Genomic DNA, 19,379 nt, shown 5'->3' with positions numbered 1-19,379 from the left:
TAATGTTGTAGACAAGAGAATACATTCGTATCACTATGCTACACCGCTATGTGGAGACAGCTGCCCACTGATTTCGGAACCAATTCGACTTAGGGTTCTTCAAGAAAAGAGCGTACCAATTTTCGAAAGGCCGGCAACGCACTTGCGAGTTTTCTGGCAATGTGAGTGTCCATGGACGGCAGTACCACTTAACACCAGGTCAGCCTCCTGCCCGTTTAAATATATTTAACTGAAGTACAAAAATAATTTTCACAAAATAATTTTAAAAGATATAAAAATTAAATTGTATCATTATAGTATATCGTATGATATAATATCATGTATATTATAGTATATCATCGCTTTAAGGTATCTATTAAACAATTATATAGAAAAATCTTTATAATATTACAAATCGTTTTAAATGGGTCAAATATATTTAGGATAAACAGCTGATAGGTCATGAGTACCTTTAAGCTGTAAATTACCCGAAATTTGATTCTGGAACTATGAATAAAAAATTTTGTTTATGTGGGTACATTGTATTAATAAAAATATCTTGTGTTTTAATGATCTATTATAAGAAAAGGAAACCACAAAATGTGATTTTAATGGTCTAATTTAATAATCTGTAGCAATAATTTTGGAAAAACATAAGTATTAAAAATTTTCATTTCCTATACAACTAAATTTAATTGGACCATATTTGAAAATCCAAACAAAGGGTTTTTGCTTATGGGGCCGTTAAATTATTACGTAAGCAGTATGGGGGTGGTGGGTTATTTTTCGCATTTCCGAGAATACCTACAAAAAATTAACACGTTTATGTACTATTATTTTTGAGAGCTTAGCTTACTTTTGCTGACTAAAGGAAGGGGGGATAAATTGCTGTAAATCTGCTTACGTAATAGGGAGCGTTCAAGTATTACGTAACGAATTTTTTTTGGGGAGGGGGGTCCTTTTGTAAAACGTTACGATGCGGGGCGGGGATTGAATTACGCGTTATTGTTAATATTATTTTCGACTTTCCAGTACTTATTTTACTATTGGGTACAGAAAAACGTTACGGCGCGTTACATGAGGCCCCTCCTCATGTAACGCGCCGTAACGTTTTTAAATAATCGCCAAAAATTGCGTGAAGTGAACGTAATACTTGAACGCTCCCATACTTGAAACGTATCACGTTTAAATATTTCGCATTTAGTTCAAAACCGTCACGTGTACACATTACATAAGTACCTAGTTGAAATAACAGTGCCTTTATGTAAAGCCTGTGATAACGGCGTTAAAAATGTCGCCTTTAGCCTCAACAATGAATCATAAGTCTTTTGTATTTAACTGGCCGAGCGCACTTCCGTTACTTGCTAATAAATGCGCGCTGAATCATCTCTCGAAGAATTATTAATTAATTCACATGCATTACTCTAAATGTCAGTGTTGCTGGCGCCGTGCTGCATTTTTTCTTGTCATATCGCGAAATGTAGTTAGCAATTCGATATAACCATAACCAAGTACATGTTATACGGTTCTTATGCGTGGATTATGGATTTATTAATTTTTACTGCCAGTTCTTCTCTTCTGTTCTACGCCCTCGATTTGAGAACTGGCAGTCAATGTAAAATTAGAAGCATTTGATGTTTATTTCTTTTTAGACGTTCATAAGTGTACCTACATTATGTTACCTATATGAATAAATGATTTTGACTTTTGACTTTTAACAAACTATCCTCTAAGACATATCGTACAAAGTAATAGACAAACAAAAACCTATAATTCTATATTTATTCATTTGTACAATACCGAAAACAGATCCCACAAAAAAATTCAAAGCGGGGCACAACAAAAACTTTAGGGGGGTTTTCTAGGGGAAACATGCTGCAGGAGTTGGCATCACCGATCGCATGGTTTAACTTTTTTTTTAATTTTAACCTGTTACTCAGAATATAATGTAGTACTGAAGAAATGTGTAGGTTTTTGTTATTCGCTACAATAATAAAATCTTTAGAATATGATTATAGATAAATAATAATCATAGTGTATCCTTACAAAACATTATTTCCTCTTATATAAAGCCTACGCCTATCTGGGTAATAATATGTAGCGAAAAATGTGCCTTGGGCTAAATAACGAGCTAGGGTGAGCTAAATAATAATTATCGTAACGACTTCGTGCATTAACTATGAATAATGATCTGGCATCTTTAAAACTGCATTTTAACATTATACCTTGACTAAATTTCATCATAGCTTTAAGGCTTTTAATAAGTTGCATGGAAATTATGCTTAAAGTTAAAAATATTAATTTGTTTCGATATTTCTTTCTAGGGCAAACGGGCAGTGGGCTCCTGGCTCACCTGATGTTTAGTACCGCTAATGGACACTCTCAGAAGCCTGATAAATACTTCAGTGAGCGGTTCCACATAGTGGTGGTGCCCGGAAAAACTGCCTTAAAAACGCTCGGTTATAGAACGACGGAGGATGTGATACGGGTGAAATTTCGTATTCTGCCTCGAAGTCCAATGATGAAACTCAGCTGCAGGTATTAATCCGAACTTCTATGAACACTCTGAAGTACCGTTTTGCCTAGCTGAGCACACCCAGCTTTTAAAGATCATATAAAACCTGATGTTTGATTGAAACCTCAATTGCTTATGTTTTTTTTTAATTATCAAAAAAGAAGATACCAAATTGACTATATATTATACAAAAAAATATTTTTTATCGGCTTTCAGTTCGTTATATACCGAAATTGTCTGTTTTGAAGTGAAATGATTCTGAAATGATTTTCTAATTGACAATTGGAAAATCATTTCAGCTTAAAAACTCCTTTAATATTATAATAATCTTAATATATATATTTATTGTGTGCGTGTGTATGTGACTGAACTCCTCCTAAACGACTGGACCAATTTTGATGAAATTTTTTGTGTGTCTTCAAGGGGATCTGGGAATGGTTTAGATTCACAAATCAGCCCGCCAGATGTTAAGGGTAGTCCACCCCTAAATTTTTATTTTTATTTTTTAGACAAAATTTTTAATTTCTATTTTTTTATGATACAGCATTAAAAAATACATACAACCCCTAACTTTCACCCCTCTACGATCAACCCCTATTTTTTTATTATAAATGATATACATGGCGAAACGACGTTTGCCGGATCAGCTAGTAATAATATATTTTATATTGACGGCTAACGTCATTTGCCTACAGCGCTCGAATAAGCATGAAGTTAGGTGCGAGCTACGTTAGTGTTAAGCAAAATTTGAATTTGGAATGCCCATTCAATTCACCATTATCGTTACTTATGATAATAGTGTGGAATTTACATTGGCTTACTCGATTTTAACTGTAATAAATAAACCTAACTGTTGCCAGTAATTAAGGGCTTTTGTCTAATCACTAGAGACCCGTTATAGTGAATTAAACGTCTTAACACGATATCGTTTGGAAGTAATCTATAGAATTTTGTATTTGGAATACGCATCTTACAGCTCAAGTTCAAATGTTTGTGCCTTACAGAAAATTTGTATGACTCAAAATTTGGCGATTAAAAAGGGTGGCGGAGAGTTTATTGCCAGTTCTTTTTATCCACTCTACGGTTTTTGCCAACTGGTAGTACATGTGAATTTAGAATCAATTTGACATCGTTTCTGTTGAAGTTCATAAGTGTACTTGTTTACCTATCTTAATATATATAAATTACGTGTCACGTTCTTTGTCCGCTATGGACTCCCTAAACTACCGAACCGGTATCAATCAAATTTGCACACCGTGTGTAGTTTGATCCAACTTAAAATATAGGATAGCTTACATCTCAATTTATACCCGCAATATTATTTTATTGCTAAATATTTGTTTATTATTTGATAGTCACAATTCTAACAGATGGCGCTGTGTTGAAAGTACCAACGTTTCACATAAGCTACAATTTAATGGCATTCTAATATAGCATGGTGGTCCCCATGACTGGTGTTCTCCTACCGCTTCCCTTGAATAGTTTACTACTATGTTATAAACAAAAACCTTAGCCACAGCAACGCTTGGCCGGTCTGCTGTATACATAAAGTTATTTTGCGTTTGAGTTTGAATAGCAGAGATTCTGGTTGTGGATCCCACATACCCTTGCCATTATCGGGAGCAGGGGCATTCCACCTCTTATGTAAAAAAAGTTATTTAGATTATACTAAATTTACGTTAATATGTTCACTATAGAATATTTCGTAAATTAAATTATATGTAGGTACTAAAGTTTCATAACAAAGTTTTCCCAATAAATAAACATATATATACGTTATACATATATAAACCCATAAATTAAATTTACCCGTTTTAGGATTTAAAAATATGATCTAATTAAGAAAGCTTTAATTTACGAGCGTTTTTATATAAAAACTCATAAAATGCAGACGTATTAGTTACCTCTTATCTTGTGTGTCATCGAATAAATTAGAAATAATTTATACATAATAAATTCATTAATGTATGCTATACTAATATTCTAACGAAGGATTAGTCTGTAACGAATTAACTCAAAAACTACTGGACAAAAACTCTTTCTCCATTAGTATAATAATCCTGGAGTTATATGTAACAACTATTTCTAAAATATTTTAAAAAAATGCCGTTTACCAAGTACAAACTTAGTTAATTTATTGGTATGGTTTTTTTTATATATACAAAGGACGTATTAGGCACGCGATCAGGCAGATCTGTCCGAGAAGCTAAGCAGAAGAGTGACATTCCCTGTTTCTATCAACGGAGTTTGATCAAGATAAGTTTTTTTTATAGAACAGGGGCAAAGGGGCAGGAGGCTCATCTGATGTTAAATGATACCGCCGCCCACGGACACTCTCAATGCCAGAGGGCTCGCGAGTGCGTTGCCGGCCTTTTAAGAATCGGTACGCTCTTTTCTTGAAGGACCCTAAGTCGAATTGGTTCGGAAATACTTCAGTGGGCAGCTGGTTCCACATAGTGATGGTGCGCGGCAAAAACTGCCTTGAAAAACGCAGTTGTGGAAGGGCGGACGTCGAGGTGATTCGGGTGAAATTTCGTATTCTGCCTTGACGTCCGATGATGAAGTTGAGGTCTGGTGGGCTTGGTGTCTCCCAATGCCAGTTGCCCGGGCGACAACTACTCCGGAAATATTCTCACCATACATATTGCTTAGTTATTATTTCATTACAATTTTCAATTCCCACGAGAATGTAAGTGCTGATAGAGGACAAGTCTGTGTTTTTTTTTAATTTATGTTATTATTATTAATTACTTGATATGTCATGTGGAAGATGGTTTAATGGTTGCAGCTCCTTACAAACGTTGTGTAAAAAAAATGGTGATTAAAGAGTGGCGGAGAGTTTATTGCCAGTTCTTCTCTTCCGTTCTACGCCCTTGATTTGAGAACTGGCAGTAAATGTAAAATTAGAAGTATTAATATGTATTTCTTTACTGACGAGTCATAAGTTATGACGAGTCAAGACGAGTTATGTTACCTATATGATTAAATGATTTTTTTACATTTACTTTTTAATTAATAATATTACTTATTGGCCATAATTGTATAGGCTAGATAGTAAGAAGATATGTAAAGCACTCCCTTTTGTGAACTTTATTGTAGGAAAACGTTATACAAAGGCACACCAGAATAGAATTAAATCTAAATTTTAATTTAACTGTATTATTTAAGGACCCGTAAGCCTAATCGACAATTTAATATGAACGTTATAACGTAGGTGTTGTGAAATTTTCATTAACGAAACAGAAAACCAGTTTTGTGATTCATCGAATGTTTTTGGTAATGAAAATATGCCAAAATATGCTAAAAACTATGAAGTATTAAAATAGTATGGTCATTATGAAGGACATATAGTCTATGTTGGTAATTTATATGTGTATATAATTGCTTGAATACAAACAGTTTCCATCCTTTTATTTATTTTAATTGTACTTTATGTATGCAACGAAGTGTAAATTAATAAAATAAAACACATTTACTCATGAGATACAAGATTCGTTATATCCGCCATTAAATATTAATTCGCCAATAGTTAGCTAGTAGGCAGCAGTGTTGGCGTATGACTCTCATCCCTGAGGTCGTAGGTTCGTTCCCCGTGCACCAATGGACTTTCTATGTGCGCATATAACATTCGCTCGATCAAGGAAAACATCGTGATGAAACCGGCTGGTCTTAGACCCAAAAAGTCGACAGCGTGTGTCAGGCACAGAAGCTGATCACCTACTTGCATATTAGATTGACAAATTATCATGAAACAGATACAGCAATCTGAGGCCCAGACCTAAAAAGTTTGTGGATTTTTGTCTTAATAAATTTCTCTGTTTTCAGGCGATAAAGGCGAATTACACAGCTCGTCCGATAAATACTTTAATTATTTGGAATACTGTGTAGATTGTGTTATTGTAATAAACCAGTTGGAATTCCCAAGAGAATTAATGAAAGTGGAATGATTCATTTAGAAATCGTTTAAAATGTGTACTTTTACCCAACAACAGCCTGTAATCGAGTATAAACTCGTCTATCGAAAATACCTTCAAGATTTTTTCATTAATTCGAATCAGAACCAACTGAAGTTAGCCAAAACAACCTATTGTCAACAATATTCCATTTTTAAATTTTAGTACTGTGGCGTTTGCTTTTGAATATTTTAAAATTATATTGCTTCGATAGTTCCATTTTTGATTTCTAGTGAATAGCAGCGCTTATTACTATAGACTAAGGTGTATTTTACAATACTGAAAAAGTTTCTAGATCTTATGCAATTTATCTACTTCAGTTATCATATACCTGGAAAATTCCATTTTTGAATTCTCATGAATCGTTATGGCGTTTTTAAAGTTTTCTTTTATGGCTCTGGCACGGTTTTGTGCATTAGCCAGCGTCAAGTATAGGATTTTTTATAATTCGTGCTTGTCTTTAAAAATTCGACCATGTCCTCCATGTACGGTTTAGGCACTCGCCCGGTACCGCACAACCCACAAAGGCCGAGAACAAAATTTAAATTAAATTAAAACTTGCCCTCGAACCGGGAATCGAACCCGGTACCCCTCACCTAGCTGCCACTTAATAAGACCGCTAGGCTATGAGGCCCCTTTTTTAAAGTTTACAATTTACTTTGTAATATAGTTCCATAGACTGAGAAGAATCTTCCATAGACAAGTGTGTCACAGAATACTCACGATTGACATGGTTGATGTAGTATGGCCCGATTTGAGGGTCGTAGGCCTCCTCCCAACCAAGCGGCAGTTCATTGCCAATGCAGTCCGCAAACGATTGGGGCTTCGTAAGTCTGTAAAAAAAAAAACTTGCTTAGTTTTAATCAATATCGCGTCACCCAAAACCTGTTTTTAATATATTTAAATCATTTCGTGGAATTCAAATATACAGCTAAAATATTTTTATTAGCTTTTAAATGTTTAATAATATTTTATGAAAATTGTTAATTTGACACAAAAAGTGACTTTGCCATCAATATTTTTTTTATATAAGAGTAGGAGGCTCACGTGATGTTAAGTGATACCGGCCATAGACACACTCATTGCCAGAGGGCTCGCAAGTGACCCGGCATTTTAAAAATTGGTACGATCTTTCCTTGAAGGACCCTAAGTCGAATTGCTTCGGAAATACTTCAGTGGGCAGCTGGTTCCAAATAGATGACATAAAAAACGAATTTAGCAAGACGTACAGACCCGAACGATAACTGAAATTCGGCTCTGTACATCGAGAGCAAACAACGTATATGGCGAAAGAACGTTGAGGTATTTGCTACCGCGACTACCCGGCCAGTTATTAGATAGTCTAACGTTAACCAACATAAAAATTTATATCAACGTCAATTGAAAAACTACTTTGATATGCATTTCTCGCGTTCCTAATCACAACTGCTATGGGTACATTTATACAAATCACAGCGGTTTTCCAATGTAACATATTATGATTTTATTATTATTCTGTATCATAAATAAATTTAAAAAAAAATAAAGTGAGCGCAAGAAGTGCAAAAAAGATATACAATTATGGCAAAAGAATGGAACAAAACAAAGCAATTGCAAATTGCAAAGTGTACTTATGTACACGCGTTAGAAGTTAGATATACTTCTTTGGCGTAACGAGATAAAAATCTTTTCAAAAGTTTTATAATACGTTTGTAGAAAAAACGACACTAATAAAAAAACTAAAATGTTGACTATAGCTAACTTCAGGCTGTCGGTTTTTTGAGACGGTGTGCGCGCACCGTAAAATTTACTCTCATCATTTTTCCCTAACGCGCCAAAAGAAGTATAACTTCAAGAAGGTTACATGAGTACTGCCCTGCGATTCTGTAACTCACTTTTCAAACTCACACAGCGGTTTTCGGATCGCCGGTCGCTCTCAAATCAGTCGTGAAGCAGTCATTTTATGATTTGGCATTCTGAAAAGGTGGGAGCTTGTAGTTTATTGTTTATTAGAATGCCAAATCATAAAATGACTGTTTCACGACTGATTTCAGAGCTACCACCGATACGATAACCGCTGAGTGAGTTCGAAAAGTGAGTTACAGAATCGCAGGGCTGTACTGTTATGAACGTCAAAAGCTCTCAAATTACAAGAAACCCTCCGTCATTTACAAGATACTATAAGAAGAAAATTACAACAAAAGTGGACTTATCAAACTCATACCAGAGATCGTAGTTTTTTAACTAGTAATTATGTATGTACCCAATAATTCTTTAAAATGGCTTCCCATAATGCGAGTTCCCACGAATCCCAAGCATATTGTATATCATTAAAAACAAACAAGAACGCATTATTACTTTCGACAAGATAATTTTATGTGTTGTCTAAATGAGAGTATGCCCGCTACTTGGGGATTAGTATGAACGAAAACTCGTACCCATGGTCACAGTTTTCTAGTCCCGTTTCATCGTATTATATGCAAAAAAAGGGTGCGTGTACTTATATTGTACGCGCGTAAGAAGTTATACTTCTTTGGCATTATTAAAAATAGTTTTTGATTGCATGCAAATAATTAATTACAATTAAATAATCAAAGACTGGAAAAGGAGTCATTATAGTCAATAAAGTTCAGTTTACATTTGAAAAATTAAATAAATAAATATTATTATTCTCTTACATTAAGTGTAACATAAATTCTACTATTATTCGAATGTTGTTTTTAAATTATGTCCAATGCCGTAGCATCTTTCGTGGGCAAACTTCATTCTGTTAATTTTGTGTCACGATGCGCGCGCATCGTAAAATTTCACTCTCATCAATTTTTCATAACGCGCCTAAAGAAGTATAACTTCAAAAATTGGCTCCAAATTCGCAGTATCGATTTCTATCACCAATTGCAGCTATAAAAAGATCTTTTACAATTAAATACTGTAACAAAACGTTTATTGGCTTACAATTTAAATTAGTATTCCAATGTACCTACTGGTTGCGGTACAGGTATCATAGTCACTTGACAGTTAATTAATAAAGTGTGAAATTTGATCAATAGAAATACACGTTATCATAGGGTATATTAACACGAAAAATTAAGACGTTTTCGTGGTTTGATTTGCAGATTGAGTATTAGAAAAGATGTACAGCTTAATAATACCTACATCGAAAGAAAGTCCATTGGTGCACAGCCGGGGATCGAACCTACGACCTCAGGGATGAGAGTCGCACGCTGAAGCCACTAGGCCATCACTGCTCAAACATTTGCTAACGAACGGTCGAAATCGTGGGGAAACCGACGTCTTGGACCCAAAAAGTCGCCGGCGTATGGCAGGCACTGGAGGCCGATCACCTACTTGCCTATTAGATGATCATCAAACAGATTCAGAAATCTGAGGCCAATACCTAAAGATGTTGTAACGCCACTGATTTATTGTTTATTATTAATAATGCCTACAGAAATAGTATATGTATATAATTGATATTAAAAATGTTTTATTACAAGACATTAAATTAAATCCTGGAATGAAGTCCTATCTTATATGGACAGGAAATCGAGAGCGTTTTCTATAAACTAAAATAGCATTCCAGTGTTGTGGGGCGGACTCAGACACGAACTAGTTTTGCTTGAGATAATGGCTAGAGTAATTATTGATAAGTCAGGCCAGAAGCAGGGGCGTGGTTCGAAGGCGCCGGCTACTTGCTGCAAAAACTTCATATTTGCATTCGAGAAACTGGATTTTTAAATTAAGAATCTATTTCGATTAGTGCTTATTAAACCTCCTTGCAAATTAAAAATGGTTTAAAATTCGAAAATAGAATATTACAAAAAAATAAATGTTGCCATTACAGCCTTTATGGTTGTATATACTTCCTCATTGCCATAAAAAAATCTTGACATGTCAAATTGACATTTAAACGTAAATTAAGGTTTTACCTTAATAATTATTTATAAAAATATTTACGTTATTGGAATGTTGGAATTCGTGTCCAGTTCACACAAGAGCTCTTAAATTTGACATTTCGTTTGCGTGACGTTAACATTTCGATTATTGGCAATTTTGTAATCACTCACAGTGTAATGATACGCCGTGTAAGGTTAAACTGCGAGCTACCGTTCGCCCGAGAAAGTATTAATGAGCCAATTCAAAGGAATTTTAACACGTAATGGTCGTTTAAACAAAAAGAAAGTAACAACGCGATATTAACCAGCGATTTTATTTCAAATTGCCCAAGCATTTACATAACGTCGCCAAATCTTCAATGGAAATTCGTAAGCTACCGGAGTTGAGTTGAGGAGATAGAGGGCGCCAATGCAGCGAAAGATGATCCGCCATGTGTTAGACAAGGACGGGTATAGACTACAATGTTGCGCCGGCAAAACCAGTCCTGTCACCGGGACGTCAGGCGTTTCTTGGAAACGGTGACCCGTGTCACGGAATCCCTAATCGCACACATAGACAGTTACACACACACAACGATACCAATCAAACGCGGAGGAATTTTTATTGTTGCTATTATTTTAGTAAACAGTATTTTTATGTTACGTAACATTTGCATTCAAAGATTTTGTTCACTATCAGATACTTTTACGACTTAGCTTGATTCTAAAATAAAAAATATATCACAAAATAAATAAGATTCTAGCGGATTTTTTTTGTATTATTATAATTTAATATGCTAATCGAAAATAATTTTAGGATTTCTGTGTGATAAGTGGGATGAGATAAGATGGTGAGAAGATATCGTTATAATCAATACAATAGGTATCATAACTTCTGTAGAATCTGTGATTCTATTGAACATTTTTTTAAAGTGGTGGGTTAACGGGTAGGAACCTGATGATAAGTGACACCGCCACCCATGGACACTCTCAATGCCAGAGAGCTCGCGAGTGCGATGTACAATGGACCCTAAGTCGGATTGGTTCGGAAAAACTTCAGCGGGCAGTTCCACAATGGTGGTGCGCGGCAAAAACTGCCATAAAAAACGCTCAGTTGTGGTACGACGGATGTCCAGGTGATACGAGTGGAATTTTTCATCCTTGGGCTAGCGGCCCTTGGTCTATCTTTAGCGTGCGACTCACAACCATGAGGTCGTAGGTTCAATCCCCGGCTATGCACCAATGATTGATGACTTTCTTTCTATATGCACATTTAACATCGCTCAAATGGTGAAGAAAAACATCTTCAGGGAACCAGCTTGCCTTAGACACAAAAAGTCGACGGCATGTCAGCGGGGGCTGATCACCTACTTGCCTATTAGATTGACAAGTGATCATTAAACAGATACAGAAATGTGAAGCCCAGACCTAAAAAGGTTGTAGCATCACTGATTTATTTATACTCTTTTCTTTCTTTCAAAAAGCGCAAACTATGACAAATGTCAAAATAAAATATATTTCGAGCAAGTAAGAGCCAAGCGCCTAATTCTGCGTATCACCCGAAGACATAACATTGGCGTCATTATTTTATCAAGTGGCGTGATTGAAGAATGCGGTTATCTTCACGTCAAAGTATGTTTATCAATAATTAATGGCATTGTAAGGCCTGACATTTTTTATAAATTAAACAAAAGCCTAGACTGATAACGAAAGTATTCAAACATTGTAACTAATCATTGAACTGAAAATAAATTGTTTTAAAGCAGAAAACATGCCAGGAATTACATTTAAATTACCCTTTTTACGGTCGTTACAACCCTGCGATGGACGCCTTCATTCCAAGGACGGGATAAAATTAGCTTTTTTAAACTGAAAATGCGCTTACGCATGCCCGCACCATGAATGTCGATCTTAACGCGGACTGTCTGGGTCTACACTCAAAGACCTCTGCTATTCAGAGGGGATAGACCCCCCTGAATAGTCCACTAGAAACATCCGGTCCTCCAGGCGCCTTTAAGAGGGCCTTCGGGGTTCGCCAAGGGGGGTAAAATTACCTACTTATTCCTTGCAAATGAAACCATAGATAACAATGCATGTCATTGATTGTGTAAGAACTTTGTAGGACGGATGAAGTCCTACCTTTGTCTTACTTTAATAAAAATTCAGTAAATAAATATATTTAATTTATTACGAGCGCTAAGTACACTGGTTGGATCTAGACTAACGATCAAAAATGGTGATAAGTTTACTAGGATAGAACATACGCACAATGTTAATACTCGGAACATACGCAGGCTGCAATTTCCCAGTACTAGACAATTTATATTATATATTTAATAAAATCCCAGAGACTCTTTTATAATAATTTAAGAAATGTATTAAAGTTTTCTTTAACTTGCTGTGTAAAAAGGCTTACTATAAAGTTAACCATTATCTAGCTGATAAAAGGGCCTGGGACTAGTGCTAGACAGGCTACTTCTAATTAATGATATTTGTTTTAAAATAAGTGTTGTTTGATGATTTGCTATTTTAAAAGAGTACCGAGAGTTTTTTACGCCGGCTTTTTCTCTCGGCCTACACCCTCTGTCTTCTTTGCCGATGAGTTGGGATGCCTACAAATTCAAATTTAATGACGAGGAATAAGTGATACATGTATCTTATGTTCCATAATAAATATTTTTTTTTGAACGTGAAAAATATTACAAACAAAGCAAACGGTTATAATTACTACACACAAGTACAATATAGTATGAGTGAATATGATATCACTACATACATTCCCCCCTTTACAAAAAAAATATATACTACGTACTGAACTTCTATAAATTGCAGAAACATCTGAGCCTGTATCAAAGATCAAAGTATCCAGGACTAAGCATAAGGGCAATGGACTGATGCCACAAATAGAACTGCGAAATTTCTACCCGCTTTAGGTTATTTTATTAAAAGCACAGACACTTTACGACATTCCTTCAGGTGAGAAGCGACGTCGTGACAAGCTCTCTACAACATTTTCTATTAATCTTCTTTTTCTGTATACGGCGGTAGATAATTGACAGAGTTATAAGATTTACGAACTTGTTGCAACCTCTTTCGCAATGTTCGATTGCATTAGATGATTGGTGTTCTCTTCCAATATTTCCATAGCCAAATCCTGCGCCAACGTCTGGTCGAGGGCGGTGCCACGCTGTCTCACACATCGAACAATCAACAGACGAACACGCACACCTACTTCTGATCTATAAATAACGCCCGGGAAATATTTTAATCCGAATAGCCCGCATAATGCACATTCTCTCAGTCTAAGGTTCGAACAATCTCGATTTTAGCGCGAATGAGTACATTGCCCCGGTCGAATTCTTGAAATCATCGAATCTGTGTCAAAGGAATCACGAATTCAAGGAAAAATTCACAGTCGTATAAAACAAAACGAAGCACTGGAGCGAGAACAGACTTTCTGTTCCAAAAATGGTGTGCGTTAGGGGTCAACGCGGAGTCCTCTCACATTCCAAACCTTTCAAAACCGATGATACAAAGCGTACGCAGTTATAATCGAATTAAATACGTTGCAATGAGCGGCGAAGCATGCCGATTGCCAACCGGATGATCCAATACGTATAAAAATTCGTATCTGAACCGAACGGAGCGTGCATAAACCGAGGCACAGATAGGAACATTCCTTTCGCGTTGCGTCATCACCGATCACCGAATTTATCCCCCAAATCGTCCAGCAATCGTTGGAAAGGAGTTATTATTTGGATGGTATGGAATGGCAGCTAATGCGACGCCGTGACGTCACGCGTTATTCGATCATTGACAAACGACATTCCAGCGCCAAGTGTGAACAGAAATGTACAGCGTTGAAACGCGCATCACGTCACTGTACCAAGGCTGAAGCCCGTCTTGGACTTTGAGAATTTATATTTGGTGTAAGACATTCCCCAGACACATCGAACAGTCGGAATGAATCGGCTCGTCCGTAATTTAATGGCAAGATATTTTTATTTCGAAATTCCCTTCGTATAGAAACGGTCATAAGTGAATATTCGATTAATGTGCACGCTGTTGATATGACGAACGAATGGGATTACATAAACATTGAAATATAGGGTTTCTGTCTGAATCACGATGCATACCAGCCGTCTTCGTCACGCCAGTGGACGGCGCGTGCGACAAAATGTAATGAATATCACGACTCAACATTAATCGTTATTGGAAAGTCACTGTCGATACAAAAACGTAAATCATTAGCTTTTGTAATTTACAATCTTAATCAAGTAAAACTGAGAGCTCCTAAAAAACTTGGAAACCGAAAACGAACAGTGGAAATAGAACGAAAAGACAAAATTATTTACAACTTGTAGGTTTTCAAGATATCAATTGATTACGAGAGAAATTGGAAAAGCTGATAATATGATCCTAGAATTACTAGACTGTTTATGTACTTTATAGGCCTTTAGTCGGTAATAGTTTTATCATATATACAGAAGTTTATCATCATCTAATAGAAGAAATATTGGTCGGAAATTCCACTTATTTGCAACTTTATTAGGGACTTCATTATTCTTTATAATCTAAGGCGATTAAAATAGATGTTGTCTATTGAATGTCAATTGTGACACGTGTCAATGTCTTTCAAGGTTTATTTATTCAATGTAAGCCTAATTAACACTTAGCTTCTTCACATATATAAACTTTTACATGTTTACGTTTTACCTTACCTATTTAAAATTTAAAGTAATTTATGAGGTTTCAATTTTTAACACGGCCAACTTGTCATTTATCATAGACAACATTTTACACAGAAAAATTAAGGCCATGAATGTAATCAATGTTAGATGATGATTGCCCGCCCATCGGTGCTACATAGATACTTTCCATTTCCCAATAGAAAGTTAAATTTTGCAGCTATGTTTCTGATGTTATTAGAGCAACAATGTTTGCACCGGAAAATATGGTTAAACATTACCCAAACAACCTGGTATCGATTCATCCACGGATTGAATGGAGTCAACTTCGGAGAATCATTCCAAGCAAATTCTTTTCGCCATTGTTTCATGTACCATCTTACTTCCCAAAACAACGCTTTGATTGTATTAAGATCCGCGTGTCAACTTTAAAACAAGACAACAGCTTTTCACAAAATAACATCTTATTATCTTCATTAACGCTTCGCATTAATCCTGCATCCAAAATGGCCGCTTTATTTTATTCTACGATATTATCAACATTTTAAAACGGTGTTAGAGTAAACTCGGCCAGTTTTCTATCACCTTATCGCTTTTACAGGTTGTTTGCATTCCAAAACGCTTACGATCTTAATACCGACATAGTTTTAATGCTTCGTAATTTCAAATAGCACAGTACTACCCGGAAACAAGGTACGTTTTGCGGTTTTGAGTTACGCCTACGAATTCCGATAAACATCTGAAATGATTTATGTCAAATCAAAACTGGCCTCTAGAATTTCCTACGCCTTATATGGGTTGGCAATTTAATCAAATATCAACAACTTTGTCAAATATCGATCGATGATCTACGATCTTTATTAAGCACCTTGTTAAACTCCAAAACTTCTGGGGAATTGTAAATGAGTTTTAATAGTTCCAAGTCGGATAGCGGTAAAATGTCGCTTTCATTCCATCATCTAACAGATTGGAATCGCACGTCTTCAGTAGCCATTAAGTTGTCTCGAAATATTAAGAGGAAATATTACTTAAAGCCAACATTCTTTAGAGGCCGGCGTCTCTCCGCCGCGTCGACTAGATAATCAACGGCTACCGTATGCAAATCAACATATAAATGCTTATTAAATTTTATATCTTCAACGTTTCCTATTTAGTCATTTTATGGTCGAACACATTCTTGTGTCAGAGGCCACATTTCGTTAATCGTTTTGTAATCTCATTTGGGCACATTACCCATATTTGGTTTGTCTAGAAGAAACAATCAGATAATACATTGAAGATCTATTGTTATTTTACGCTTCTGTGAGTACATTAAATCAAATAGATGTAGCAATGAACATTACAGAAAACATTACGGTTGAATAAATAACCTCGTGACGGCATATAGATAAGAATGGAATTTTATTTTTGATTAGAAATAGGAGAATGGTTGCCTTTATCGCGTAATTGTATAGATAATATTGAAGGATGTCTAATTTACACGCATTTACTTTGTAACTTCAATATTTATCTAATTATTATATGATACTTAGGTACAATTTTATTCACTCTTTACCCAATTTACTTAAACGAATTAAAGTAATCCAATAACGATCCTACTCTGAGTCAAATCAATAAAGAAGGCATTTAATGCTTTTTTTCATTGGCGTAAAATAACTCAGATAACATTAGCATAGTAATAACGTCACATAAAATCGTCATGCTAAATCGTAAGCCACGCCCTTTCATTATTTGCGCTTTTCTTGAATTACAAAGGGAATGCGAAGTTGGAGACAAGAAACGCAACGCGCCTAGCCCCTTCAACGTCACGCTTGAAGGCGCGCGTAGTGCGTGGGAAGCATCCACATTATGTTCTACACATACTTAGGTTACACAATCTTGAAGACAGCTACGTTACAAGACCAATACTACTTATAAAATGTAAATTAGCTGCAAGCCTCGCAAAGTAAACAATAAAACATTGCCTATTATCTGCGTATCGACACCTCGGATAGAAAAACTTACATTCTCACGAGTATTTGCAGTTCACGTAAATTTCACCCGCATAAAATGTGTTAACACGCTGTGTGGAACAATGCATTCGAATGATATAATTAAAGTAATAAACACGGTGTTCTCAGTTAATCGACGATATCATTGTCTTCCCCGCTTCCTTGGTTAACGAGACAAAGGATGGTTTTTCCTCAATTTACAACGTTGACATGCCATCTTTCATTAGCGGTTGAGATTCACACAATTCTAATAGGAACCAAGATAGAATGTGTCATGAGCGTGTAATTAATTTTCTCTTTATAGGACTATATTATTGTTGGCTGGGCTATTTTTAGCATTATTAAATTGGCTTAGTTGCTCGGTTTATTGTTCACATTTTGCAAGTTGATCGTTGATGCACATGTTACTTATAGAATTCTTATCGGCTTACATCGCCAAGACTCTTGTGAATAGCATTTGAACATGCTAATTACAAGATTCCACAATAAATTACTACTAATTAAACAGACTGGGCTTTATACGTTGAAGACAACATAATGTTTCCTGTATTTATAGCCAATTTTATTGAAGCGTCTGTACTGAAACCAGATCTTTTGATTTTGCAGTTCTAAGCTGCATTAACATAAATAGATATTTCTACAAGTGCTTATTACAACAATCCTTTTTGTGCATTTAAAATATGTTTAGTTTATTTTTTTGTACCAACTTGATCCGCTGCAAATTTTGGTAAAATAGATAGGAAAAGTAGCTACCTAAATAGCCTATTTTCCATTTATTAAGAGCCTTTTTATTGGGCCATTTGTCGTAAATCATTAACGATCTATGCGAAACTAACAACGACATATAAATTCCAATTTACTGAGACGTAGGCATGGCGCAAAAAGTCACTCTTTTTAAATGAGTGAAATAGCTCAAACATGATCTCGTCTTGAAATTTTTCATCCCATACACGGTTTACCGTTGCAATGACCTATTCTAGACATGACATCTACTAAATACTTCCTAGATAAAGATAGCTGTCCTGCCTCGCTTAATTGGATCACAAAGTACGTTATACAGTTATGTGCACAGTTGCAGGTGTCATCTTCGAGGAACCTACGAAAGACTGCAGGTGCCGAATTAATACTAAGTAGATACTAGACATGATCGGCATTTAAGAGGGATGTGTTGTGCACCTGCAGCTCGAGGTGGTATGATGTTGGGGGGTTCGCGGGGCGGGGAGGGGCCGTGCGCCGCTTTAGAAAGGCGCGACCATCGCCGCAGGCCAGAGCCGCATTCTACGGCCTGTCATTCACACCGTACAACTTGCCTATGCAATGCATTCCATCTCCCGCCGCGCTCACCGTCTCCACGCATTGCACTCTACGTACATACGCGCACTTACGAAATATTCGATCATCCACACTGCTAGCCGTATTCAAACATACACATAAACGCTTCATCGAATTATATCTGCGCCAGTTCAACTAGCATTGCTATGAACCAGTTCTGTGGCCTCATTAGCTGCGTTCCAACTACGTTCACCAAATAAACGGACTCTAACGAAATCGAGACTTCGAACACAATGCGCATTCCAAAGGATAACAAAATGATAACCACAATTATTTGTGTTTAGGTCATTTGTTGTTAGTCAATAGTGGAATGTCGTGTGAAATCGGAGATGTTGCGCATGTTTTCCGATAGAGTGCGACTCTATCGCGACAAGAACAGTTTGTTTTGCACGATTTATTTTAACTTACGTCAATGTTTATCTTTTATTTTTTCATCAAATCTCATATTAACATACACCTATTCATAGTTATGACCTGCAATGGCCTATTTACAGCAGAAAGGGGTAGAAATTACATTGGAATGTAAGTTTTGACAAGGGGCTCTTTAGGGGTTAACACTTCTCTTGGGAAAACTTACCTGTCTCGCGGGTCAATCCACGTCGTTTTTCTACTGTTGTGGTCGATGAAATAGAGTTTACCGTCAAAGTCCCTCGCGTAATCCCATCCGTCGGGCAAGGGTATCTCACCGTTTCGTCTCCTTGGCATATTTCACTGATTAAATCCATTCAAACGAATAACGAAGCACACTCGCGAACTAGCTACACGGCCATGTTGAATACCTCATTACGAGGAGTGACGTCACGTGGGTTCAGCCAATGGCGGCGAAGGGCCCCCACGATGGAATGCGGCGCGTACGCGAACGCGAACACAAAGTTCCGTACGTCACTCGATCGACACGGAATATACATACGACCGCTTTGCGCGAACTCGCGTCGCTGACTGAATCGCGCGGACTCAGCGCCACGTTATCACGACTCATGATAATATCCTACACCACCTACTGTCTAAACTCTAAATGCATTCCTCTTGACCACAATGTTTACATTTCGTACCTCCCAATACATTTG

General features: G+C 36.4%; 1 protein-coding gene across 1 annotated transcript in view; it reads right to left on the bottom strand.

The window, feature by feature from the left end:
• The window catches only part of LOC125056577 (protein kibra), a 73,106-nt gene extending 53,843 nt beyond the window's left edge, over nucleotides 1-19,263 (bottom strand). The window contains exons 1-2 of the mRNA XM_047659747.1: nucleotides 18,890-19,263; nucleotides 7,171-7,280 (exon numbers count right to left, since the gene is read on the bottom strand). Of these exons, the coding sequence (XP_047515703.1) occupies nucleotides 7,171-7,280; nucleotides 18,890-19,017 (238 nt within the window). The 5' untranslated portion in view covers nucleotides 19,018-19,263. The remainder of the gene's footprint in view (nucleotides 1-7,170; nucleotides 7,281-18,889) is intronic.
• Nucleotides 19,264-19,379: the final 116 nt, after the last annotated feature.

The sequence above is a fragment of the Pieris napi genome, chromosome 15, assembly GCF_905475465.1.
Source record: "Pieris napi chromosome 15, ilPieNapi1.2, whole genome shotgun sequence".
NCBI classification, from domain to species: domain Eukaryota; kingdom Metazoa; phylum Arthropoda; class Insecta; order Lepidoptera; family Pieridae; genus Pieris; species Pieris napi.
Note: the sequence above shows the minus strand (reverse complement) of the source record. Positions and strands in the feature narration are given on the sequence as shown.